Source organism: Hyla sarda, chromosome 7 (assembly GCF_029499605.1).
Source record: "Hyla sarda isolate aHylSar1 chromosome 7, aHylSar1.hap1, whole genome shotgun sequence".
In the NCBI taxonomy this organism is placed as follows: Eukaryota; Metazoa; Chordata; class Amphibia; order Anura; family Hylidae; genus Hyla; species Hyla sarda.
In genome coordinates, this window is record NC_079195.1 from 64,972,662 (window position 1) to 65,000,284 (window position 27,623).

Below are 27,623 nucleotides of genomic sequence, written 5' to 3' on the forward strand. Positions count from 1 at the left end.
GCTTTTGAAGAGTGAATTTGTTTGGAATGGTAGTCAGGGGCCATGTGCGTTTAACCCCTTAAGGACCAATACAAATAAACCTGTACGCCCCTGAAAGACCAGGCCTGTTTTTTCAAATCGGGGATGTCTGTCTTTATTAGAGAATAACTCTGGTAACGTTTTGCCAATCACGATAATTCTGACATTCTTTTTTTGTCACAAGTTGTCCTTCATGTACATAGTAAAAGTAAGCCGATATCATTTGTCGTTTTTTTTTACAATGTAAAAAATCATGAAATTTTTACAAAAAATTATGATTTTTTGCTATTTTAACACTAATAGGTTGCGTATATTTATACATACTGACCAAATAGTTTATGAAACTTATACTTTCAGATGTCTACTTTATTTTGACGTCATTTTTTTGTTTTTAATTAACATTTTAAATTAGTTAGAAGCCTAACAATTTAACTAGAAATTTTGAAAATTTTGAAAATTTGAAAAGTACATCTTTTTTTGTGTGCTATGCAAGGTTTGCACAAATTAAAAGGTAGTAGAACATAGGAATACCCCCCCAAATGACCCCATTTTAAAAACTAGACCCCTCAAGGTATTCGCTAGGGGGTACAGTGAGTATTTTAACACCATGGTTTTTTGGCAGGAATTATTACAAAGTCAGTGTTAAAAATTCGAAATTTGCAATTTTTCACAAATGCATCATTTGGGGGGCATATTTTTTGTACATCACTTCTGATATTGAAAGAAATGCACCCTATATTTTATTTAGCTGCTTGTCCCATGTTCGGAAATACCCCCGCTTTGGCCATATATGGTTCCTTGGCCGCGTGGTAGGACTCAGAAGGAGAGGAGCGCCATTTGGCTTTCAGGGCAGAACAGTACCCCCACCCCCACAAGTGACCCCATTTATATACCGCACCCCTAGAAGTTATTGGCTGGACCAGGGACCTCTCTGATTGGTCCTTGGTCGGCTGGCAGTATAACGCGTCTGTCTGTGACAGTTAAGGCTCCTGATGGATATATCCGCCATGTTATGGGAATAAGCACCCGTTCATGGCGAATATATCCATCACTGCTGAGGCTGGGTAGCTCAGTGTGTACACTCATGACTGCCAGCGGGAAATCCGCCGCTATGAGTGGACACACAAAGCTACCCAGCCGCAGCAGGGAGCTCATTACCGTGACTGCTGCATCATGTGTAGGATCACATGGTGGACATCCGCAGCATATTACATAATGCGGATGTCCGCCAATGCGATCCTACACATTATGCATTTTTTTAAATTAGATTCACTTAATAAATGTAATATATATATATATATATATATATATATATATATATATACACATATATATATATATTACACTTTTATTAAATTTTTATTTATTTTTACACTTTTATTTATTTATTTTTACACTTTTTAATGCTTTGGAATACTTAGTATTCCAAAGCATTGCAGTAATATGCTGCCTGCCAGTTTTCACTAGCAGGCAGCATATTAGGACGTGCCTCTGGCACGTCCTTTCAGGCAATACCCAGGGCAGACCTGGGGGTCTTTGTAGGACCCCCGGCTGCCCAGGTATGCAGCAGCACCCCGCGATACTCCGGGGTGCTGCAGGAGAGACAGAGGGAGCCCCCTCCCTTTGTCAGAACTCCTTACAGCGCGCGGTCACTTCTGCGGTCACCGCGGCTGTAAGGGTTAAACTGTCAGGAGTGAAGTGAACTTCACTCCCGGCAGTGGGGCAGGTCCCGGCCAGCCGCGACCACACACAGCACCCCGCGATCGCGATGCGGGGTGCTGCAGAGGAGACAGAGGGAGCCCCCTTCCTCTGTCATAACACTGACCGCGGCTGTAAGGGTTAAAACTGCCGGGACCGAAGTTTACTTCGGTCCTGGTAGTGCAGCAGGGTCCCGGCTGTGTGATACAGCCGAGTCCCTGCCGCGATCTTGTGGGTGCATTGGGCAGCACCCACGAGAATAATGGACGAGTATAGACGTCCAGGTGCGGGAACGGCCGCCAACCTGGACGTCTATACTCGTCCGTGGTCGTTATCGGGTTAAAAAGCCCCCTGTGGTGCCAGAACAGTGGACCCCCCACATGTGACCCCATTTTGGAAACTACACCCCTCACAGAATTTAATAAGGGGTGCAGTGAGAATTTACACCCCACTGGCATTTGACAGATCTTTGGAACAGTGGGCTGAGCAAATGAAAAATTTAATTTTTCCATTTTCACGGACCACTGTTCCAAAAATCTGTCAGACACCTGTGGGGCGTAAATGCTCACTGCACCCCTTATTACCTTACGTGAGGGGTGTAGTTTCCAAAATGGGGTCACATGTTGGGGGATCCATTGTTCTGGCACTATGGGGGCTTTGTAAACACACATGGCCTTCAATTCCGGACACATTTTCTCTTCAAAATCCCAATGGCGCTCCTTCTCTTCTGAGCATTGTAGTTCGCCCGCCGAGCACTTTACATCCACATTTGGGGTATTTTCTTACTCAGAAGAAATGGGGTTACAAATTTTGGGGGGCTTTTTTTCCTATTTTCCCTTGTGAAAATGAAAAATTTTGGGTAACACCAGCATTTTAGTGAAATTTTTTTATTTTTTTCATTTTCCCATCCAACTTTAACGAAAATTTGTCAAACACCTGTGGGGTGTTAATGCTCACTATACCCCTTATTACATTCCATGAGGGGTGTAGTTTCCAAAATGGGGTCACATGTCGGCATTTATTTTTTTTGCGTTTATGTCAGAACCGCTGTAAAATTAGCCACCCCTGTGCAAATCACCAATTTCGGCTTCAAATGTACATAGTGCGCTCTCACTCCTGAGCCTTGTTATGCACCCGCAGAGCATTTTACGCCCACAGATGGGGTATTTCCGTACTCAGGAGAAATTGCGTTACAAATTTTGGGGGTCTTTTTTTCCTTTACTTCTTGTGAAAATAAAAAGTAAAGGGCAACACCAGCATGTTAGTGTAAAAATTTTTTTTTTTTTTACACTAACAGGCTGATGTAGACCCCAACTTTTCCTTTTCATAAGGGGTCAAAGGAGAAAAAGCACCACAAAATTTGTAGTGCAATTTGACCCGAGTACGGAGATACCCCCATATGTGGCCCTAAACTGTGTCCTTGAAATACGACAGGGCTCCGAAGTGAGAGAGCCATGCGCATTTGAGGACTAAATTAGGGATTGCATAGGGGTGGACATAGGGGTATTCTACGCCAGTGATTCTCAAACAGGGTGCCTCCAGCTGTTGCTAAACTCCCAGCATGCCTGGACAGTCAGTGGCTGTGCAGAAATGCTGGGAGTTGTTATTTTGCAACAGCTGGAGGCTCCGTTTTGGAAACACTGCTGTAAAATACGTTTTTCATTTTTATTGGGGGGGGAGGGGACAGTGTAAGGGGGTGTATATGTAGTGTTTTACCCTTTATTATGTGTTAGTGTAGTGTTTTTAGGGTACATTCGCACTGGCGGAGGTTTACAGTTAGTTCCCTGGTAGGAGTTTGCGCTGCGGCGAAAAATTTGCTGCAGCTCATACTTGAAGCAGAAAACTTACTGTAAGCCTGCCCGTGTGAATGTACCCTGTATGTTCACATGGGGGGGGGGGGGGGGGGGGGGCAAACCTCCAGCTGTTTCAAAACTACAACTCCCAGCATGTACTGACAGACCATGCATGCTGGGAGTTGTACTTTTGCAAGAGCTGGAGGCACACTGGTTGGAAAACCTTCAGTTAGGTTCTGTTATCTAACTCAATATTTTCCAACCAGTGTGCCTCCAGCTGTTGCAAAACTACAACTCCCAGCATGTACTGATCACCGAAGGGCATGCTGGGAGATGTAGTTATGCAACAGCTGGAGGGATCGCAACTACAACTCCCAGCATGCTGGGATTTGCAGTTTTGCAACATCTGGAGAGCTACAGTATAGAGACCACTGCAAACTGTGGCCCTCCAGATGCTGCAAAACTACAAATCTCAGCATGCCCGGACAGCAAACAGTTGTGTGGGCATGCTAGGAGTTGTAGTTTTGCAAGATCTGGAGGGCTATAGTTCAGAGACTACCATATATGGTCTCAAACTGTAGCCCTCCAGCTGTTGCAAAACTACAACTCCCAGCATGCCCAAACAGCTGTCTGGGCATGCTGGGAGTTGTAGTTTTGCAACATCTGGAGTGCTACAGTATAGAGACCACTATATAGTGGTCTCGGACTGCAGCCCTCCAGATGTTGCTAGGCAACTTACCGGCTTCCGTCGGATCCATGGAGCTTGCTGCAGGACATCGCCGCCCGCCGATCTCCGACGCCGATCGTCGCCCGCAGCCTCCGCAGATCGGTAAGTGAACTCCGGCGCCGGTCCTCTGTCGTTTCCCCATTCTGCCCCGCCTATTGTGGGTGGGCAGAACGGGGAAAACTAAAGTTAACCCCCCCGCCCCCGATCTGCTATTGGTGGTCGCGTCTAGACCACCAATAGCAGGGATAGGAGGGGTGGCACCCCTGCCACCTCACTCCTATCTCTTCAGGGGGGTTGTGGGTGTCATGGACACCCGCGATCCCCCTTCTATTCCGGGTCACCATAGACCCGTAATGACCCGGAATTGCGCAAATCGCAAGTGTGAATTCACTTGCGATTTGTGCCGATCGCTGACATTGCACTTTTGTTTTTTCCTCCTTCCCTTCTAAAAGTCATAACGCTTTACATTTTGCTCAACAGACCCTTATGAGGGCTTGTTTTTTGCATCACCAATTGTACTTTGTAACGACATCACTTATTTTATAGCAAAATGTGCGGCTAAACCAAAAAGAACTTATTGGTGGGGTGAAATAAAAGAAGAAATATAATTTTGGGGGCTTCCGTTTCTATGCATTACACTTCTTGGTAAAAATGACACCTTATCTTTATTCTTTAGGTCCATATGGTTACAAGGACACTAAACTTGCAAAAAAAAATCATAACTCCATGCACCAAAATTAGTACGTTTAAAATTGTCATCTTTTGACCCCTGTAACTTTTTTATTTTTCCGCATACGGGACATGTGAGGGCTCTTTTTTGCGCCTTGGTCTGTTGTCTGTATTGGTACTATTTTTGTTTTGATGGGACTTTTTGATTGCTTCTTGTACATTTTTTATAATATATAGTGGCCAAAAATGCACAATTTTGGACTTTGGTATTTTTTTTACATGTACGCCATCGACCATGTGGTTTAACTATCCATATATTTTAATAGTTCGGACATTTACACACGTGGCGATACCACATATGTTTAATTTTGATTACATGATTCAAACTTTTATTAGGGGAGGGGCTTATTCCCATAGGATACCATGCAATCTTGCGATTGCATAAACCTTTGATTGTTGAGCTTTGGCTTAGCATTGATCAGTGTTTTCGGCACTCTGCTACTCCAGCAAAAAAAAATTATGACAAAAAAAATTGGAAAACTGACAAAAGTAATAAGTAAAAATGTACTGAATAATAATTGATGAAAATCAGATATTGTTTTTGAATTGTGGTTGAACAGAATCGAAACTGTCCTGGACAAAGATGATGGTACCCCTCAGTCAGATGGTCTATTTAAATTGTGAAACCTAGTCACTGTGCTGTTTGGTATCATGGTGTGTAATACATTGAACATGGCCCACAGTGAATCAAGAACAGATTAGAAAGAAAATTATAGACAAGCATGTCACAAGTAAAGTGGAGCAGTATCTTATGAGGAGTGGGCCAAGATACCTGCAGTCTGGAGAAGACACCTTCACACCTGAGACAGCTGGAGCAGGATCTTATGAGGAGTGGGCCAAGATACCTGCAGTCTGGAGGAGACACCTTCACACCTGAGACAGCTGGAGCAGTATCTTATGAGGAGTGGGCCAAGATACCTGCAGTCTGGAGAAGACACCTTCACACCTGAGACAGCTGGAGCAGGATCTTATGAGGAGTGGGCCATGATACCTGCAGTCTGGAGGAGACACCTTCACACCTGAGACAGCTGGAGCAGTATCTTATGAGGAGTGGGCCAAGATACCTGCAGTCTGGAGAAGACACCTTCACACCTGAGACAGCTGGAGCAGTATCTTATGAGGAGTGGGCCAAGATACCTGCAGTCTGGAGGAGACACCTTCCCACCTGAGACATCTGGAGCAGGATCTTATGAGGAGTGGGCCAAGATACCTACAGTCTGGAGAAGACACCTTCACACCTGAGACAGCTGGAGCAGTAACTTATGAGGAGTGGGCCAAGATACCTGCAGTCTGGAGAAGACACCTTCACACCTGAGACAGCTGGAGCAGTATCTTATGAGGAGTGGGCCAAGATACCTGCAGTCTGTAGAAGACACCTTCACACCTGAGACAGCTGGAGCAGTATCTTATGAGGAGTGGGCCAAGATACCTGCAGTCTGGTGGCGACACCTTCACACCTGAGACAGCTGGAGCAGGATCTTATGAGGAGTGGGGCAAGATACCTGCAGTCTGGAGGAGACACCTTCACACCTGAGACATTTGGAGCAGGATCTTATGAGGAGTGGGCCAAGATACCTGCAGTCTGGAGAAGACACCTTCACACCTGAGACAGCTGGAGCAGTATCTTATGAGGAGTGGGCCAAGATACCTGCAGTCTGGAGAAGACATCTTCACACCTGAGACAGCTGGAGCAGTATCTTATGAGGAGTGGGCCAAGATACCTGCAGTCTAGAGAAGACGCCTTCACACCTGAGACAGCTGGAGCAGAATCTTATGAGGAGTGGGCCATGATACCTGCAGTCTGGAGAAGTAGGAGGAGTAAAAATGGGGGGTATGTTGAGAGCGCTACTGTCAGATGGCGATGGTTGAAGTAAAGAAACGGTATGAGCCAGCACTTATGCAGGACTAACTTTTATTGAAAAAATAAGTCAAGACAGTAAAAACAGGAAAACGCGTTTCGGCGCTCGCTAGCGACATCCTCAGGTCCACAATTATAACTACAGAAGAAACATATACATAGAATATCAACAATACATCAATGGAAACTCAAACCATCTGGTTGAGAGAGTACAAAACAAAATAGAAAATAAATAGTAAATAGTGGTGATCAGGATGATTGTGGTCTAAAAGCAGTGAGATGATAAGTAAGTCAGCAGGTAAAACCACTTGTAATATATAATAAAATCGAAATCGAAATAAAAAGGACACACATATAAAAAAGGGGGAAGGGGGAGCCTATGAGAGAGGGATTTTTGATCTGTCCCCTCAGAAAGGCAGGTGACCCCACTGTGTGTAAAGTAGCCAGCTTGAGTGGGGTTTTTTTTGAGAGGGACTTCGGTGGCTATGCAATGAACAGGCAGGGCCAGAGCTGCTGGGGCTGGGTATATGATAGGCTGGGCCTGCGACTGGTTGCAGGCATGTGGCTGGGGAACAGAGTTCACCAGAACACCACAGGATGGTGGGTGGGAAAGAGATAAATATGTACTTACATTTGTGTAGTCCTAGTCGGAGTTCCTTCGGCGGGCTCGTGAGTACGGAGCATTGGCGCTCCATTTTATGCACGAGCGCCGCCAATAGAAGCGCACTTCCGGTATTGCGTGATCACTTCCGGTCATGCGCAATAGACAGCGGGATCGCCTGAGTCGCTGCGGGAGTGCGGCAGGCGCATATGGCAATGGATGGGGACCTCGGAGGGTGTGGAAAAGATGTATTATTCTAAAATAAAATTAATTATTCTAAAATAAATGTATAAATGTAAGATCTGGTTTGACTTGATTTTGTGGGTGGGGTCCTGGGGGTGGGGGAAGGTGTCTGGTGAGGGGAGGATGGGGCTGGGAAAGGGTGGAATGGGGGGGAAACGGATGGGGGTGGGGGGATAGGGGGAGATGGGAAGAAGACAGGAGTGTGGGGGGGGGGAAGGGGTGTGGGGGGCAAGGAAGGGATGGATGATGTGACTCGCATCTCCTCCTTTCTACGCAGTCTGGAGAAGACATCTTCACACCTGAGACAGCTGGAGCAGGATCTTATGAGGAGTGGGCCAAGATACCTGCAGTCTGGAGAAGACATCTTCACACCTGAGACAGCTGGAGCAGCATCGTATGAGGAGTGGGCCAAGATACCTGCAGTCTGGAGAAGACACCTTCACACCTGAGACAGCTGGAGCAGCATCTTCTGAGGAGTGGGCCAAGATACCTGCAGTCTGGAGAAGACATCTTCACACCTGAGACAGCTGGAGCAGCATCGTATGAGGAGTGGGCCAAGATACCTGCAGTCTGGAGAAGACACCTTCACACCTGAGACAGCTGGAGCAGGATCTTATGAGGAGTGGGCCAAGATACCTGCAGTCTAGAGAAGACGCCTTCACACCTGAGACAGCTGGAGCAGGATCTTATGAGGAGTGGGCCAAGATACCTGCAGTCTGGAGGAGACACCTTCACACCTGAGACAGCTGGAGCAGTATCTTATGAGGAGTGGGCCAAGATACCTGCAGTCTGGAGGAGACACCTTCACACCTGAGACAGCTGGAGCAGTATCTTATGAGGAGTGGGCCAAGATACCTGCAGTCTAGAGAAGACGCCTTCACACCTGAGACAGCTGGAGCAGAATCTTATGAGGAGTGGGACCAAGATACCTGCAGTCTGGAGGAGACACCTTCACACCTGAGACAGCTGGAGCAGAATCTTATGAGGAGTGGAGCCAAGATACCTGCAGACTGGAGAAGACACCTTCACACCTGAGAAAGCTGGAGCAGGATCTTATGAGGAGTGGGGCCAAGACACCTGCAGTCTAGAGAAGACATCTTCACACCTGAGACAGCTGGAGCAGTATCTTATGAGGAGTGGGGCAAGACACCTGCAGTCTGGAGAAGACACCTTCACACATGAGACAGCTGGAGCAGTATCTTATGAGGAGTGGGGCAAGATACCTGCAGTCTGGAGGCTACACCTTCACACCTGAGACAGCTGGAGCAGTATCTTATGAGGAGTGGGGCAAGATACCTGCAGTCTGGAGGAGACACCTGAGACAGCTGGAGCAGTATCTTATGAGGAGTGGACCAAGATACCTGCAGTCTAGAGAAGACACCTTCACACATGAGACAGCTGGAGCAGGATCTTATGAGGAGTGGGCCAAGATACCTGCAGTCTTGAGAAAACATCTTCACACCTGAGACAGCTGGAGCAGGATCTTATGGGGAGTGGGCCATGATACCTGCAGTCTGGAGGAGACACCTTCACACCTGGAGCAGTATCTTATGAGGAGTGGGCCAAGATACCTGCAGTCTGGAGAAGACACCTTCACACCTGAGACAGCTGGAGCAGTATCTATGAGGAGTGGGCCAAGATACCTGCAGTCTGGAGGAGACACCTTCACACCTGAGACAGCTGGAGCAGGATCTTATGAGGAGTGGGCCAAGATACCTGCAGTCTGGAGAAGACACCTTCACACCTGAGACAGCTGGAGCAGTATCTTATGAGGAGTGGGCCAAGATACCTGCAGTCTGGAGAAGACACCTTCACACCTGAGGAGACACCTTCACACCTGAAGCAGTATCTTATGAGGAGTGGGCCAAGATACCTGCAGTCTGGAGGAGACACCTTAATACCTGAGACAGCTGGAGCAGGATGTTATATATCAACTGGCTCCAGAAAGTTAAACAGATTTGTAAATGACTTCTATTTAAAAATCTTAATCCTTTCAATAATTATCAGCTGCTGAAGTTGAGTTGTTCTTTTCTGTCTGGCAACAGTGCTCTCTGCTGACATCTCTGCTTGTCTCGGGAACTGCACAGAGTAGAAGAGGTTTGCTATGGGGATTTGCTTAAAAACTGGGCGGTTCCCGAGAGCACTTAGACAGAAAAGAACAACTCAACTTCAGCAGTTTCAGTACTGAAAGGATTAATGTTTTTTAATAGAAGTAATTTACAAATCTGTTTAACATTCTGGAGCCAGTTGAAATCTAAAAAAAAGTTTTTTTTCTGGATAACCCCTTTAATATATTTAGTGCACATACACATTACCACCACACAAATGAAAGGTGTAGAAAAATCATTCACCTACACCACCTTGCATAAATTCTCCACCCCCATGTATTTATATTTATGTTTATTATCATAATAATGTAATTTCAATGTATCCATTTTTTCCTTATAGGGAGATAATTTTGAGGACTGTTTCTGTTGTTTCACACAAAAATTTTTTTTTAAATAAAGGGGTTATGCAGTGAAAAATAACTTATCCTCTGCACCACAAAATAGGGGATAGGTCTCTGATCGCCTATTCAGGACTCCCCATGATCAGACACTTATCGCCTATCTTTTAACCCCTTAAGGACCACGCCATTTTACACCTTAGGACCAGAGCGTTTTTTGCACATCTGACCACTTTCACTTTAAGCATTAATAACTCTGGGATGCTTTTACCTTTCATTCTGATTCCGAGAATGTTTTTTCGTGACATATTCTACTTTATGTTATTGGTAAAATTTTGTTGATACTTGCATCATTTCTTGGTGAAAAATTCAAAAATTTTATGAAAAAATAGAAAATTTTGCATTTTTCTAACTTTGAAGCTCTCTGCTTGTAAGGAAAACAGACATTCCAAATAAATTATATATGATTCACAAATACAATATGTCTACTTTATATTTGCATCATAAAGTTGACATGTTTTTACTTTTGGAAGACATCAGAGGGCTTCAAAGTTCAGCAGCAATTTACCAATTTTTCACAAAATTTTCTAAATCAGAATTTTTCAGGGACCAGTTCAGGTTTGAAGTGGATTTGAAGGGTCTTCTTATTAGAAATACCCCACAAATGACCCCTTTATAAAAACTGCACCCCTCAAAGTATTCAAAATGACATTCAGTAAGTGTGTTAACCCTTTAGGTGTTTCACAGGAATAGCAGCAAAGCGAAGGAGAAAATTCAAAATCTTCATTTTTTACACGCATGTTCTTAGACCCAGTTTTTGAATTTTTACAAGGGGTAAAAGGTGAAAAATCCTCAGAAAATTTGGAACCCAATTTCTCTCGAGTAAGGAAATACCTCATATGTGTATGTCAAGTGTTCGGCAGGGGCAGTAGAGGGCTCAGAAGGGAAGGAGCAACAATGGAATTTTGGAGAGTGAGTTTTTCTGAAATGGTTTTTGGGGGGCATGTCACATTTAGGAAGCCCCTATGGTGCCAGAACTGCAGAAAACCCCCCACATGGCATACCATTTTGGAAACTACACCCCTCAAGGCACGTAACAAGGGGTCCAGTGAGCCTTAATACCCCACAGGTGTTTGCCGACTTTTCGTTAAAATCAGATGTGTAAATGAAAAAAAAAATGTTTTCACTAAAGTGCAGTTTTTTCCCCAAATTTACCATTTTTATAAAGGGTAATGGGAGAAAATGCCCCCCAAAATTTGTAACCCCATCTCTTCTGAGTATGGAAATACCCCATGTTAGGATGTAAAATGCTCTGCGGGCGAACTACAATGCTCAGAAGAGAAGGAGTCACATTTGGCTTTTGGAAAGCAAATTTTGCTGAAATGTTTTTTTGGGGGCATGCGCATTTAGGAAGCCCCTATGATGCCAGAACAGCAAAAATACCCACATGGCATGCTATTTTGGAAACTACACCCCTCAAGGAACGTAACAAGGGGTACAGTGAGCCTTAACACCTCACAGGTATTTCACGACTTTTTGTTAAAGTTGGATATGTAAATGAAAAAAAAAAATTTTTCACTAAAATGCTGGCTTTTCCCCAAATTTTAAATTTTTACTAGGGTAATAGGAGAAAATTACCCCCAAAATTTGTAACCCCATTTCTTCTGAGTATGGAAATACCCCATGTGTGGATGTCAAGTGCCCTGTGGTCGAACTACAATGCTCAGAAGAGGAGGAGCGCCATTGAGCTTTTGAAGAGTGAATTTGTTTGGAATGGTAGTCAGGGGCCATGTGCGTTTACAAAGCCCCCCGAGGTGCCAGAACAGTGGACCCCCCCCACATGTGACCCCATTTTGGAAACTACACCCCTCACAGAATTTAATAAGGGGTGCAGTGAGTATTTACACCCCACTGGCATTTGACATCTTTGGAACAGTGGGCTGAGCAAATGAAAATAAAATTTTTCATTTTCACGGACCACTGTTCCAAAAATCTGTCAGACACCTGTGGGGTGTAAATGCTCACTGTACCCCTTATTACATTATGTGAGGGGTGTAGTTTCCAAAATGGGGTCACATGTTGGGGGGTCCATTGTTCTGGCACTATGGGGGCTTTGTAAACACACGTGGCCTTTAATTCCGGACACATTTTCTCTTCAAAAATCCCAATGGTGCTCCTTCTCTCCTGAGCATTGTAATTCACCCGCAGAGCACTTTACATCCACATATGGGGTATGTTCTTACTCAGAAGAAATGGGGTTACAAATTTTGGGGGTCTTTTTTCCTATTTTCCCTTGTGAAAATGAAAAATTTAGGGTAACACCAGCATTTTTGTGAAATTTTTATTTTTTTTTTCATTTTCCCATCCAACTTTAACGAAAATTTGTCAAACACCTGTGGGGTGTTAAGGCTCACTATACCCGTTGTTACATTCCGTGAGGGGTGTAGTTTTCAAAATGGGGTCACATGTCGGTATTTATTTTTTTGCGTTTATGTCAGAACCGCTGTAAAATTAGCCACCCCTGCGCAAATCACCAATTTAGGCTTCAAATGTACATGGTGCGCTCTCACTCCTGAGCCTTGTTATGCGCCCACAGAGCATTTTACGCCAACATATGGGGCATTTCCGTACTCATGAGAAATTGTGTTACAAATTTTGGGGGTCTGCGCAGAATACTGTACGTGTGAATAGACCATTAAGGGTAGGGTCACACCGAATGGTGATGATGGACCCTGCAGTGTGCCCTACAGCTGTGCCTGCTCGTAGCAGCAATCCCCCGCTATGAGCAAACACATACTGTTCTACAAGTTGCCGCATGCATGCACATGGTACTCGCAAACATCGCGGCTGCTCTCGGTCTGGTTCAGGGAGCAGGGGGAGCGGCCGTGATGTCTGTGAGTACACTGCGCATGTGCACGGCGACTTGTAGATCGCTGAGTGTCTGCAATTTGCCGCTACGAGCAGGCACAGCTGGAGGCACACTGTAGGATCCATCATGGGCGGATCCGCAGTGTAAAATACGCTGCGTATCTGTTCTGTGTGATCCTACACTAAGATTGTTTTTCCCAACCAGTGTGCCTCCCACTGTTACAAAACTACAACTCCCAGTATGCTGGGAGTTGTAGTTTTGCAGCAGCTGGAGGCACACTGGTTGGTAAACACTAGTTAAAGAACAGAGTAGTAACACAGCTTGAGCATCAACTAAGCATATGAGGCGAATCAATGTAATTACAATTACTGCATCATTTTGGTGACTTTTATTGGGGGAAGGGGGGGGCAGATTTATGAAACTATATTAATAAAAGACATAACTGTTACCCATAGCAACCGATCACAGCTCTGCCTTTGTTTCATTCTTGTAGTCTTTTGATAAATAAGCTGTGATTGGTTGCTATGGGCAACAAGGACAGTTTTTAGTTTTGTTTTTATAAATATATATATATATATATATATATATATATATATATATACACACACACATATATACACACACACACATTTTTTTATGATACTATAATGATCTTTCTTACGATGGAAGCCATTCACCTCAGCGTTGGCCTCATCTATTATTTGTGCCGGTAAAAGGGCCTGACCTGATGTCACTGGATCCCGACTACCGTGACATGGTTTAATCGTGAATATTTTACAGAACTTTTCCCCGTGGGGTTCTTCCGCTGTGTTCTCTTCATCCTTTAATCTTGTCATTTCCTCTCGTGCCCTCCTACATGTCATCACTCCCCCCACCCTGCTCCCCCTCCCACCACCAACCATCCCTCTCTGGCCACACCCCCTCTCCGCCCCGCCCCCCTCTCGCGCCGCCAGCCTAATCGTGGAATCCCTGTCAATCCGCAGCGAAAGCCTCCCTGTAACGGCGTCTCCCATTGGTCGCCCGCTGGCCATGTAACCAATCAGACCGCGGCTACCATGGTGGAAGGAATAAATACAAGATGGCTCCTCATATAAAGCCAGGCATCTGGCTTCTCCTCTGCCACGATGAAATAACGTCTTTAATTCGGTTTAACCGGCAAAGCCGCTTCCGCTGTGGCCCTGAGGAGTGAACAGTGACCTAGTGGAGCAGGGTGCCGAGTATTAGAGGCGGCCGGGTGTGGCGGCTCGGGAGGTGGGCGGCCATGCAGTAGACGCAGCCGCTGTCCCGGAGGCTGAGGCGAGGCTGAGGATACACTCTAGGCCGCGGCTGTATCCCAGGCCCTCCGCACCTGCCCGGTACTGTCCCACTCATCCGGAGCCGGAGTGTGTGTACGGGGAGCCGTCATGGCCGTGTCCAGGTGCGTATTCACCCGGACGGGAAGGGAGGAGAGGCCGCGCCGGGCTGCACACATCTGACGGGCCGCATGGGGCCCCACACCCGGGGTCCTGACACATAGAGAAGTGGGAACCCACCCCCCGTGTCATCACTCATCCCCAATATTAGACGCCCTATTTATCTCTACATGAGAAAGCTGGGTGACCCCATTACTGCTCTCTTATAACCCTGATAGGTCCGTGGCTTTCATACTGTGGCCCTCCAGGTGTTACAACTCGCCTGCTGGCAGATCCCTGTGATCACGGAGTTGTAGGGATAACTCGTGTTATATGGCAGATCGGACTTTTAGGTGTCTGGGAAAGCTGAGTGACCCCAAATTACTACTCCAAGGGGGCGTGCACTCAGCTTTTCTTCAGTCCCAATCAGGACTATAGGAGATCTGAGGGACATCTTCAGTTGAGTGAAAGTCCCTCAGGGTTCCAGGTCTGATCTGCCATATTACAGAGATGGATAAATGCTGTATTCTGCGGAGATCTTCCTATCAGGACTATAGGACAGAGTAATAACCCCCCCCCCCCCTAAGGGAAGCAGTAATGGTTCTCACCCAGTTTTCCCAGACACCGGAGTCAGATCTACCACATTACAAAAAATGATTTTTTTTTACTGCAGCTTATCAGGACTGTAAGAAAGCTCAGTGATGCTCCACTGAGTGCTGTAATGGAAGCTGCCCAGCTTTCTTAGGCACATCTGTCTTTCAGGTGACATCAATAACAGCACCCTGAAGGGTGTCACTGAGCTTTTCCATAGTCCTGATATGCTGCAGTGTTAAGTCAGTTTTGTGATGTGGTAGATCTGCCTCTAAGGTGTCTGGGAAAGCTGGGTGTTCCCCTTACTGCTTCCTCTGGGGGGCACTCTGATCGGCAAGTCACTGTAAAATGCTAGACCCACTCATCTCTGTAATGTGACATATCTGTCACTCTGTTCTCCTTTTAGTCTTGATGAGCAAGTAAGGTGGCCGGTCAGCTGTCTAGGAAAGCGGAGTTACCATTACGACACTTTGAGGAGGAAAGTCATTTGGTAGCAAAATCCTGATAGGCGTGCCTCTCGAATACAGCATTTGCTCCTCCCTGTAATGTGGCAGGTTTGACATTTGGACTTTTAGGAAAGCTGGGTGACTGTAACAGCACCATGGAGAATGTTGCTCCAGAGTTAATCTGACTGTCAGTTATGGGAAAGATAGGAGCTCCATACTACTGCTCCCCTAGGAATGACACTTAGACTTGGTATAGTCCTAATAAGCGGTCACTCTAAAAATAGGACATTGACTCAGTTTTGTATTGAGGCAATTATGACTTTCAGGTGTCTTGGAAAGCTGGGTTACCACTACTACCTCTCTCCCATAATCCTGACACCAAATCTTGTCTCTAAGGTGTGTAAGGAAGCGCTTAGGGCTGATGGGATACTTACTCTTAAATGTTCAACCCACTCTATAATGTATAAGATCTGACTTTCAGGTGCCTGAAAAAGCAGGATGACAAGCTCAGTAACCAGTCTTATTGGCTGTTTAGCTTTCCTAGAAACGTGGTTGGATGAGTCTTTTCACTTCTGGTTTAAGGCTAGGTCTACATGTTGACTTTGTTCATGCAGCCTTAATATTTGACATTTCTGTGACCTGTTTGGCAGCTTCTTTTAGTTATGATTTGACTCTGAAAAATGAAAAAGCAATAGAATGTTAGCAGTCAGCACGTGACATGCATTATGGCAGTGTTTCCCAACCAGTGTGCCTACAGCTGTTGCAAAACTACAGCTCCCAGCATGCCCGGACAGCCAAAGGCTGTCCGGGCATGCTGGGAGCTGCAGTTTTGCAACAGCTGGAGGCACACTGGTTGGGAAACACTGCATTATGGTCAGCGCAGGCAAAGTTTTGTGTGTGTGACCTGCAAGCAAAGGCTGTCTTGTCAGATGTCACAACTAGAGATGAGCGAACTTACAGTAAATTCGATTTGTCACAAACTTCTCGGCTCGGCAGTTGATTACTTTTCCTGCATACATTTAGTTCAGCTTTCAAGCGCTCCGGTGGGCAGGAAAAGGTGGATACAGTCCTAGGAAAGTCTCCTAGGACTGTATCCACCTTTTCCAGCCCACGGGAGCACCTGAAAGCTGAACTAATTTATGCAGGATAAAGTCATCAACTGCCGAGCCGAGAAGTTCGTGACGAATCGAATTTACTGTAAGTTCGCTCATCTCTAGTCACAACCAACCGCATTGGCAATGATTAGATGTGAAGTCCCTGTGGGACATGGTCATATCACACAACCAATATAAACTATCCTTGGTCGAAGAGGTATTTTACAATAAGCAAAATACTCTATAGAATGACAGCCTGGTATAGACATAACGCGACTCCCACCTGATCAGCTGTTATCCTAGAAACACCATCATGTTTCTATCCACTTTAACCAGATGGGCATGTTACTTTTATGTGAAGATGAGCGTCTGCAAGACTTCTCTGATGCTGATCTCAGGGAAAATAAAGGGCAGTGCCAGGGAAAATCAAGCCTGTCATTATGAGACAGTGGATCCCGTCAAAAATGTCCATGTTCCACTTCTGCCTCCATGATGATTCTAGGAAGCTGAGATGGGGGGAGCTGTATTCCTGGGTCGTCTTTGCAGAGCTGTTATAGCTAGTGTGTGTGTGTGTGTGTGTGTGTGTGTGGTGGAAGAAGTGAAAAAAATTAATTTGACAGCAAAGTACAGACCACAACACTGTTCTAAGTAGCAAGAAAAAAATACCAATAACATAAACACAAATACAGTATGAACTCAGCAAAAGTTCTATTCTGCATCAATCATAACAACAAAGACCATGCCGGATCTGCTACACCTGAACAGCACCCGGTGGGCCACATTAAAGTCAAGTTTCTGGAGTTTTATTTTGTCTGGCATTTGCGTTACAGGCTCCTAAAGGAACCTTAACCCCTTAAGGACTCAGGGTTTTTCCGTTTTTGCACTTTCGTTTTTTCCTCTTTACCTTTTAAAAATCATAACCTTTCAATTTTTCCACCTAAAAATCCATATTATGGCTTATTTTTTGCGTCGCCAATTCTACTTTGCAGTGACATTAGTCATTTTACCCAAAAATGCACGGCGAAACGGAAAAAAAAAATCATTGTGCGACAAAATCGAAGAAAAAAAGCCATTTTGTAACTTTTGGGGGCTTCTATTTCTACGCAGTGCATATTTCGGTAAAAATTACACCTTATCATTATTCTGTAGGGCCATACGGTTAAAATGATTCCCTACTTATATAGGTTTAATTTTGTCGCACTTCTGGAAAAAATCATAACTACATGCAGGAAAATTTATACGTTTAAAAATGTCATCTTCTGACCCCTATAACTTTTTTATTTTTCCACATACGGGGCGGTATGAGGACTCATTTTTGTGCCGTGATCTGAAGTTTCTATCGGTATGATTTTTGTTTTGATCGGACTTTTTGATCACTTTTTATTAATTTTTTAATGTTATAAAAAGTGACCAAAATACGCTTTTTTGGACTTTGGAATTTTTTTGCGCGTACGCCATTGACCGTACGGCTTAATTAATGATATATTTTTATAGTTCGGACATTTACGCACGCGGCGATACCACATATGTTTATTTTTATTTTTTTTACACTGTTTTATTTTTTTTATGGGAAAAGGGGGGTGATTCAAACTTTTATTAGGGAAGGAGTTAAATGACCTTAACACTTTTTTTTTTTTTACTTTTTTTTTTTGCAGTGTTATAGGTCCCATAGGGACCTATAACACTGCACATACTGATCTCTCATCCTGATCACAGGCGTGTATTAACACGCCTGTGATCAGCATTATCAGCGCTTGACTGCTCCTGCCTGGATCTCAGGCACGGAGCAGTCATTCGTCGATCAGACACCGAGGAGGCAGGTAAGAGCCCTCCCGGTGTCCGATCAGCTGTTCGGGACGCCGCGATTTCACCGCGGCGGTCCCGAACAGCCCGACTGAGCAGCCGGGATACTTTCAGTTTCACTTTAGAAGCGGCGGTCAGCTTTGACCGCCGCTTCTAAAGGGTTAATACCGCACATCGCCGCGATCGGCGATGTGTGGTATTAGCCGCGGGTCCCGGCCGTTGATTAGCGCCGGGACCGACGCGATATGATGCGGGATTGCGGCGCGATCCCGCTTCATATCGCGGGAGCCGGCGCAGGACGTAAATATACGTCCTGCGTTGTTAAGGGGTTAAAGGGGTACTCCAGTGGGAAACGTGTGTGTGTGTGTGTGTGTGTGTATGTATATATATATATATATATATATATATATATATATATATATATATATATATATATATATATATATATATATATATTTTTTTTTTTTTTCTTTATCTACGTGCTAGAAAGTGAAACTGATTTGTAAATTACTTCTATAAAAAAAAAAATCTTAATCTTTCCAGTACTTCTTAGCTGCTGAATACTACAGAGGAAATTCTTTTTTGGAACACCGAGCTCTCTGCTGACATCACAAGCACAGAGCTGTCTGCTGACATCACGAGCACAGTGCTCTCTGCTGACATCTCTGTCCATTTTAAGAAATGTCCAGAGTAGGAGAAAATCCCCATAGCAAACATATGCTGCTCTGGACAGATGTCAGCAGAGAGCTCTGTGTTCCAAAAAAGAAAAGAATTTCCTCTGTAGTATTCAGCAGCTAATAAGTACTGGAAAGAATGAGATTTTTAAAGAGAAGTCATTTACAAATCTGTTTAACTTTCTGACACCAGTTGAAGAAAAAATATTTAAAAAATCGGAGTACCCCTTTTAAATGTAGATGTGAACGCAACCGGACAAAGTATTGGCTCTGAAAGGTCCAAAAATGGCTTGCTGTGTGATGGTACGTTCATTCAGAATTTACATTGGAGTAACATTTGGAGGCACCCTGGTTGGGCAACACTGGTCTATGGTCACAACACATATGGTAAACCAAGAGGCATATGGTAAACAATATATTATGTAAAATTAGTCTAGGTGCCTAGATATGAACATTTATCAGTTTGTTTCTTTGTTGGGGAAAGTGGTTACGGTAGTTGTGTGGATCCTAGGGCTCACATGGGATTGCTTTGAGTATACGTGTGGGGTTTATTTGTCCCCGATAACCCCCCCCCCCAACACCGCGTTCCATTTGGAAAAATTGACTTTCCATTGTGAGGACTAGAGATGAGCGAACTTACAGTAAATTCGATTCGTCACGAACTTCTCGGCTGTTGATGACTTATCCTGCATAAATTAGTTCAGCTTTCAGGTGCTCCGGTGGGCTGGAAAAGGTGGATACAGTCCTAGGAGACTCTTTCCTAGGACTGTATCCAGTCCACCGGAGCATCTGAAAGCTGAACTAATTTATGCAGGATAAGTCAGCAACTGCCGAGCCGAGAAGTTTGTGACGTATCGAATTTACTGTAAACTCGCTCATCTCTAGTGAGGACGTTTGCAGTAAAATTGACTGTAATTTACATGTGCTTCTCATCTAGTACTGGATGTGTAGAATTGTATTGAGTGAATAGGCCTGGAAGGAAGCAGCTACTTGGACGTCCTCTTCTGTGGAGCTGGATAGTTGGAAGATGCCAGTAATGTTAGGTCTTATGATGATGGATTCGCTGGCGGGTTTGGTGTCCTTGCCAAACCATTTTGCTGCAGTCTACAGATCTGTGGACTCTTTATGATGCATAATTTATCTGTATGTGGGATAATTTTTGCAGCTGCAGAATTCTGCATTGGTTATAATCCTCTCATTGTCTATCATAGCCCTTTAGAACTCTGTTTGCACTTTAAATGGAACTGGGGGGGGGGGGAGAAGAGACACCTATGGCAGTGGCTTATCTCTGAAAATAAAATCAGAAATTCAACATGCTTCAACCTTCTCACTTACTTCTGTCTAGGTCAGTGTTCCCCAACCAGGGTGCCTCCAGCTGTTGCAAAAACTACAACTCCCAGCATGCCCGGACAGCCGTTGGCTGTCCGGGCATGCTGGGAGTTGTAGTTTTGCAACAGCTGGAGGCACCCTGGTTGGGGAAAAATTCTATAGTATATGTCACATCTAAAGAGCCCATGTCTCTGTACCACTTTAACCTAAAGTATACTGCAAAATGTATTAATCTGCTTAAAACCAGAACTGTCTGATTCTGCCAACAACCAATCAGTGATGTCTGACAAGGCAAAATTTTTTATTTTTTTTTGTTATAGTAATGAATTCACAGATTTTGTCAGGGCTGTCCTGTCTAATATCCTGACTCCACATAGAACATTGTTCCCCCCAACCAGGGTGCCTCCAGCTGTTGCAAAACTACAACTCCCAGCATGCCCGGACAGCCAACAGCTGTCCGGGCATGCTGGGAGTTGTAGTTTTTGCAACAGCTGGAGGCACCCTAGTTGGGGAACACTGACTTAGACAGACGTCAGTGAGAAGGTTGAAGCATGTTGAATTTCTGGGAGTTGTAGTTTGGCAACAGCTGGAGGCACCCTGGTTGGGAAACAATGTTCTATAGGAGGTGGATGTGGTATTGCTGAACAGTGCAGAGGCTAGCTTCTCACTAAGCATATCCACCCAGACATTGAGTTCAGTGGGAAACTACAAGTGGATTCAGTTTAGGAATTTCCTACCTAATTTTTTGTGAACTGGCCCTAAGGATATATTCACACGTGGCGGATTTCACATGGAAATGTCTGACAAGAAATCTGTTCCATACATCTCAGTGGTGTTACTTTAGAATGTGCATAGATTTCTCATAGGAGGGATGTGCTGCAGGACAACTTATCCCCTATCCAAAGGATAGAAAAGTCTGATCTCCTGCACGCCACCCTGCTCTCCAGATGTTGCAAAACTACAATTCTCAGCATGCCTGGACAGTATTTGGCAGCCTTTGGCTGTCCAGACATTCTGGGAGTTGTAGTTTTGCAACATCTGGAGGCACCCTGGTTGGGTAACACTGGGATAAGTTGTCATGCAGCACATAACTTCTTTTTTAAAGTCACATTTGGGGGGGGGGGGATGAAATTTCTGCGATGTCTGACCCTATTCGCACTGCTTTCGTGGTGTCCATGTGGCATATCAGCTGGAAAAGCTCCAAGTACATAGATTATATGTATTTATATCCTCCATCCTTTGTTTCTTAGTAGGAATAATGTTAGTATAACCCCTTTTTTCCAGCTGTATGGAAGAGTACAGTCTGCTATACTGTTCCAAACATGGACATCCTACAAATGTAAGACATATTACTTTAACAATGGATGACCTATACCACTTTATAAATATACAGTGGTAAGTCAGGAGTTACTGATATGAACTCGGAAGCACAGTGTGAATACGTCCTAAGACTGTTCATAGATTTCTGTTCTGGGTTTTACCATTTTATGCCATGTCGGGGGGGGGGGGGGGGGGGGGTTCCATGTTGAAGGAGGTGTTGGGAAGTGACAAGATCTCCATATAAACATGGCAGAAATTGCTATTGGAAACAATGGGATGCATGTGGATTTAAACATGTAATCTGCATTGGAATCTACATGGAATTTCTCCCGTGTGCACAAAGCCAAGGGCTGCGTCTAGAAGACTGCAATGTAACTGTCCTTAAAGGGGTATTCCCAGCTCAAACGTATTGATAAATATTTTTGCACATATTTTCTTCCTCATCCCGATTATTTTCCTCCCTTTTGAAAGATTGTCTAAAAAACACCACTCCACTGTAGTCAAGCTTTGTGTTTGTAAAATACACGAGTACGACCACCGCTTCTAGAGGGAAGTGGTGGACTGTAACCTAGGCAATGAGCCTTCAACAAGAGAGGGGGGGAATGGTGCAGGGATACTAAGAAAAGGAGGCAGATTTGATTAATATATGGAATTGCAAAATATAGATAATCTGACATATTGTATATAAGTTGAGATGGAATGCCTCTTGAAAGCATGTATATTACAAATGTGATTCCTGGACCTCACAGGGTTCAGACAAACTGAAATTCACTCCTTAAATGTTAGTGCCGATCTGGAAAATGCTGAACAATTGTTTAAATCGGCACGTATGACATATGCATGGCTGTATTTATGTATTGAACATAAGTTGTCAGTACAGCATTTCTCTGGACCCCTGCATGCCATGCTATGAGAAATTGCATAATGCAACATTGGGTATTACTCCTATATTGTTAACCTGGCCATACATGTAACTTTACACGGATGGTCCTGCTCATAATGACCTATTTGGTGCCCTAATGATCAAGTTGTGCTAATAGATTGGATCCCTTTGTAATATGTATCTGACCCTTTTCTGAAGCTTCATTATTGATAACAGATGGCTCCTGTAAAAAGGAGACTGCACCATTGTCTCTGGGGCCATCTCCTGCAACTAGATAGAGATCACAGCCAACAGTGAAGTGCACTACTGTGCTTTTAGCCTTACTATATAAAGAGGTCTGAACACTTAGACCCTGACCGAACAGAACTTCTGACATGTCCCTCCAACATGTCAAGTGTTTTGTATAATGACAGCGAAACTTTGACACCAGGTAAAAACAGTAACACAGAGATCCATGGCAGAGCTGCAATGGCCAAACCTTTGCACCATTAAACACCCTTTGACTTTTCATGGTATCAGGATCACAAAACATGGAAACATAAAATAGCCTGCTGAATTAATTTTCCTAGTTTTGCCCACTTCCACTTGTGTGTTAGTAGGTTTAAAGCAGTCGAAGAGGTAGACTTCATCCTGTGATCTCGTGTCGGGCATGGCAAGGGCTTCTGTATGGCTTGGAGTGTTATGGAACTCTTTTGGGTCCAGTTGTTGTCCTTAAAGGGGTACTCCGCTGAAAAACATCTTATCCCCCTATCCCAAGGCACCCCAGTCATCCGTGCACTCCGCTCCGTGCCAGTTGACTGGCGACTACAGCTGCCACGCCCCCTCCCATAGTCATGAATGAAGGGGCATGACGTCATGAACACGGACGCTCCAAGCTTCCATTTTCCTGACGCTGACAACTCATCGTTCGCTGGGGTCCCCAGCGGCAGGACCCCCTTGATCAGACATCTTATCCCTTATCCTTTTGGACAGGGGATAAAATGTTTTCCGGCGCAGTACCCCATTTTAAGGTAAAGTAACAGCCCAGTAGAGTATGGATGTTCTAAGTGACAGTCTTCCTCCCATGGTCTAGTCTTGGTTTCCAGATGGCAATGCAATCTTCCAGGATGTTTCCTTCTTTCAGAATTGCTTGGTGCATTGAATCTTGTGTTGATCAGCTTTAAACATCTACCTTGTCCTGTCACCGGACCTGAATGTTGTGCTTGTATGGGGCATTCTCGAATGTTAGGAGCAGATTCCCACATCCTGCTGTCATCAAGGAATTAGTATCTGTATTTGAAGCACTGAACAGATTTTATGCAAATGTTATTAACTTATGTTTGTCTATTACTTGAAATATTTAAGCTGAATTATATGTGAAGGGGGTCCTGAGTCATATTAAAGGTGTGATTTAGTTTGGTGTTCTAGTTATTTTGTCAAACCCTGTAACAATTTGCAGCCTTTGGAGCAGCACCTGCGAGGCAGAACATGAAGGCAACTTGCAAAAGGAAGCAAATAATGTGTGTAGCCTGGAGGAGTTCTGAGAACGGGCCCTTCACAGGTTGGCACAGAGCTGGAGGGAAAGTTTGTAATATCTGTGACTTCTTTGAACAGCAATCATGTTTGTTTGGCTCAGCCAGTATGTAACGTCTATAGTACTTTTTTGCAATAAATTAGGATAGCAAGTGTTTTTTTTTTTTTTTTTTTTTTTTTTACTGCTATCTTGTGCTGTACAGGTTATATCTATTTGAATAGTTCCATAGTTTACTTGAGAGAGAGCTGTTTTTTTTCTCTCCTTGTGATATGCTAGAGCAGTGGTTCTTAACCTTGTTGGAGGTACTGAACCCCACCAGTTTCATATGCGCATTCACCGAACCCCTCTTAATTGGAAAAATTGTATGATTTTTTTTTTCAAATTCAAAACATAGGAGGTATATGTAAGTATATATTTATACATAGGTGCACAAAATGAACAAAGCCATTAAGAAAACATGATTTTCACACACAAACATAATGACTATTTACTGCAAATCAGTGTGACTTCTGCTGTTTCTTTCAGAGACCAGTTCAGAAATGCGCGGCTTTACCTTGGCAAGTGCCACACTCATGTCATTTTTGCAACTGGCAGTGTCCCCCCCCCCCCCCCCCCCCCCCTACCCCACATTAGGCAGGCCAGTGGTCTTCACCCTGCAGACCTCCAGATTTAGCAAAACTACAACTCCCAGCATGCCCGGACAGCTAACGGCTGGCTATACAGTGTATGGCTGGAGGCTGTATGCCTGTGTACTGCCCACTTCAGTGGCTATAGCAGTAGGTCTTGGGACCAGTGGTTGGAGCACGGAAGAGGACGTGCTGCTGGTCACTTACCAAGCTGGCCAGCGCGCGTCTATACTTCGGTCCTCGGCACCTTCGTTTCCATGGGCGCACGCACGTCCCGGCAGCCCTGCGTTTTAAACTTAACGCGGGGCCACAGGGAGTTAATAGTGATGATGGGGGGGGGGGGGGGGGGGGGGGTTTGAATTACCCTGTCACTACAAGACGGGCAAGCACCGGCTCTGCTCAGAGCCCCAAGCAATTGCTTGGTTTGCCTGTCCTGTTGCGACCTCCCCCGGGACTGACTCACCGAACCTCTGGGTTAAGAACCACTGTGCTAGAGGTTCTTAAATGTGGTGTTTTGCTAATGCCTATAGCCTAGCAGTGTCAGCCATAGTATGCTTTTAGAAATCTCCAATTAGTGTGAATAGTTATTTACACGGCTTGTATACTCTGCCTATTTTGGGAGGATGAGCAACTTTCTCTTCCCTTTTATTTTTTTTATATATATTTTTTTCTTCCACCTAAAGTATATGCATGGTAGTCATAAGTGGTTATACACATTCATAGGATTTCCTAGGGTTAAAGGCCTCTACTTCCTTGTGCTGACACTGCCTGAGTTTCCGGGGGCCCCTGGCTTCAAGGGGGGTGGGCTATGTTGCTGGGGCATGTACTAAATTGTGACAGCTATATTTTGGCAAAGCCACTTCTATTTAGTACCTGCCCTTGTGATACTGCCTATCATTTAATCCAGGGGAAACTAATGGCCTATGTCAATGTGTGGAAGTGGGCACCAGGGAGCAAGTAAAGGGAACGCCCCTTCAGTGCTTTGGACAACCCTTCTCAGGATTCATTTACACTACAGCATCTCCACCAGAGACTGTGGGCAGCAGGTGCCAGGAGAACAAGCAGGCGCTAGGATTGCTCAGAAATGCGCCTTCTCCCTGGACCACAATGCTTTGATGGGGGGGAAACATCACATGATGTATTTTTCCTCCTATTCACCCCAGTTTCCCTAACGGATGTTACACTGCCATGTGTGAGCCTAAGTCATGCAACCAAAATATATATTTTTTTCAGCAACTTGTTTTGCATGATTTTACCATTTTGTCTGCACACAAATTGCCAGTTCCAGCAGGTCACACGTGACTTACGTTGAAGTGCATCCAGCCTGTGACCAAAGATATTTTGGGTGCCTTATGTGGGACAAGGAACAATACCACATTGCCAATCATTCATTAGATGCTGCATTGTGATCATTGCTGAGTTACCAATGTTCAGCCTGATAGGGGTGCTCTATCTATAATGTGTATATAATTTTCCCTCCAAGTGTGGTTGCTGTTTTAGAGTCCCTCCTGGAACTAGGTGACTATGTAGTTTGGTAAAGATGTGGTCTGTGGACTACGTATTTACATTGAACAAAGACAGGAAGCCTTGATGCAGGGTGGAGTAATGTTCTGAGCGCTTTAATTGCCTAGTAAACATTGGTGGCATTTTATAGTGCAGGTTAGTGTTTGCTAACCAGGATTCCTCCAGCTGTTGCAAAACTACAACTCCCAGCATGCCCGAACAGCCGAAGGCGGTCAGGGCATGCTGGGAGCTGTAGTTTTTGCAACCCTGGTTGGTAAACACTGGTGTAGATGAAGTTTTGTTTTAGCTGATGCTTGTTAAGTTATGTAGAACTGGCTTGGTCACTGATGGGAATACCACCCAGCATCTATTTTAAATTGAGTCACTTTCTTGTAACAAGTTTAAAGCAGAGCCCCCCCCCCCCTTAAAGGGGTACTCCAGCCCTAATACATCGTATCCCCTATTGAAAGGATAGGGGATAAGATGTCTGATCGCAGGGATCCCGTCGCTGTGGACCCCCGCAATCTTTCATTCTACACCCACCTCTGGGAGCTCTCCGCAGCGCTGGAGGCTGAGTGTGAAGCGTGACGTCATGACTCTGCCCCCGTGTGACATCACACCCCGCTACCTCAATAAGAGTCTATGGGAGGGGGCGTGACGGCCATCACTCCACCTCCCATAGACTTGGATTGCCACTGTAGGGCATCTCTTACAGCCTCTGTTTATTCTGACATCTACAGAACTCATTAACTCTTCATGCATTTTGCTGTCATCCATTAAATGGATGTTGTTCTAGTGTATTGCTCAATGGCACTGTGAGTAGGCTTACACTGGCATAATATGGACACAATCTATATACCAAACCACAGGCTGTATAAAACAGGAAGAGGGGCCCTCATTACAACAAACTATCATTAACTCTATGCAAATTCAACGAAGGGGATCAGCACTGGATGACCTCCAGTCTTGTGCAATGGTATCCAATAGCTTGCCACCGCTATACTCCAAATATTCTCCACTCAAAGATACAGCACCAAAGACCAGGTCGGGTAAATTGCAGGCTGTGGTCTTAATTGTGTACAGGAACACACATGCAACATTTCAGCTAGATAGCCTTTCATGCTTGAAAAAGGCTATCTAGCTGAAATGTTGCATGTGTGTTCCTGTACACAACAAAGACCACAGCCTGCAATTTACCCAACCTGGTCTTTGGTGCTGTATCTTTGAGTGGAGAATATAATTTACTCTGTATATAAGGCTGTCTCTGAATCAACTCAGCATTTTAAAGGGACTCTGCTGGATTTCCTGTAAAATTTGTATATTAGGAATGGTTACTAAATCTCCAACTGCAGCAGTGATTAAAGTAAGATATACCTAGTTTTAATTAGGTTTGTGTGGATGAACCATCTTAAAGGGGTACTCCGCCCATAGACATCTTATCCACAGGAAGAGGGGTTAGGGTGTCTGT

General features: G+C 44.7%; 1 protein-coding gene across 1 annotated transcript in view; it reads left to right on the plus strand.

Annotated features, from left to right (window-relative positions):
• The first annotated feature begins 13,967 nt into the window (after positions 1–13,967).
• Positions 13,968–27,623, plus strand: part of BTAF1 (B-TFIID TATA-box binding protein associated factor 1) — a 106,462-nt gene continuing 92,806 nt past the window's right edge. Inside the window, exon 1 of the mRNA XM_056529386.1 lies at positions 13,968–14,399. Coding sequence (XP_056385361.1) covers positions 14,386–14,399 — 14 coding nt within the window. The 5' untranslated portion in view covers positions 13,968–14,385. The remainder of the gene's footprint in view (positions 14,400–27,623) is intronic.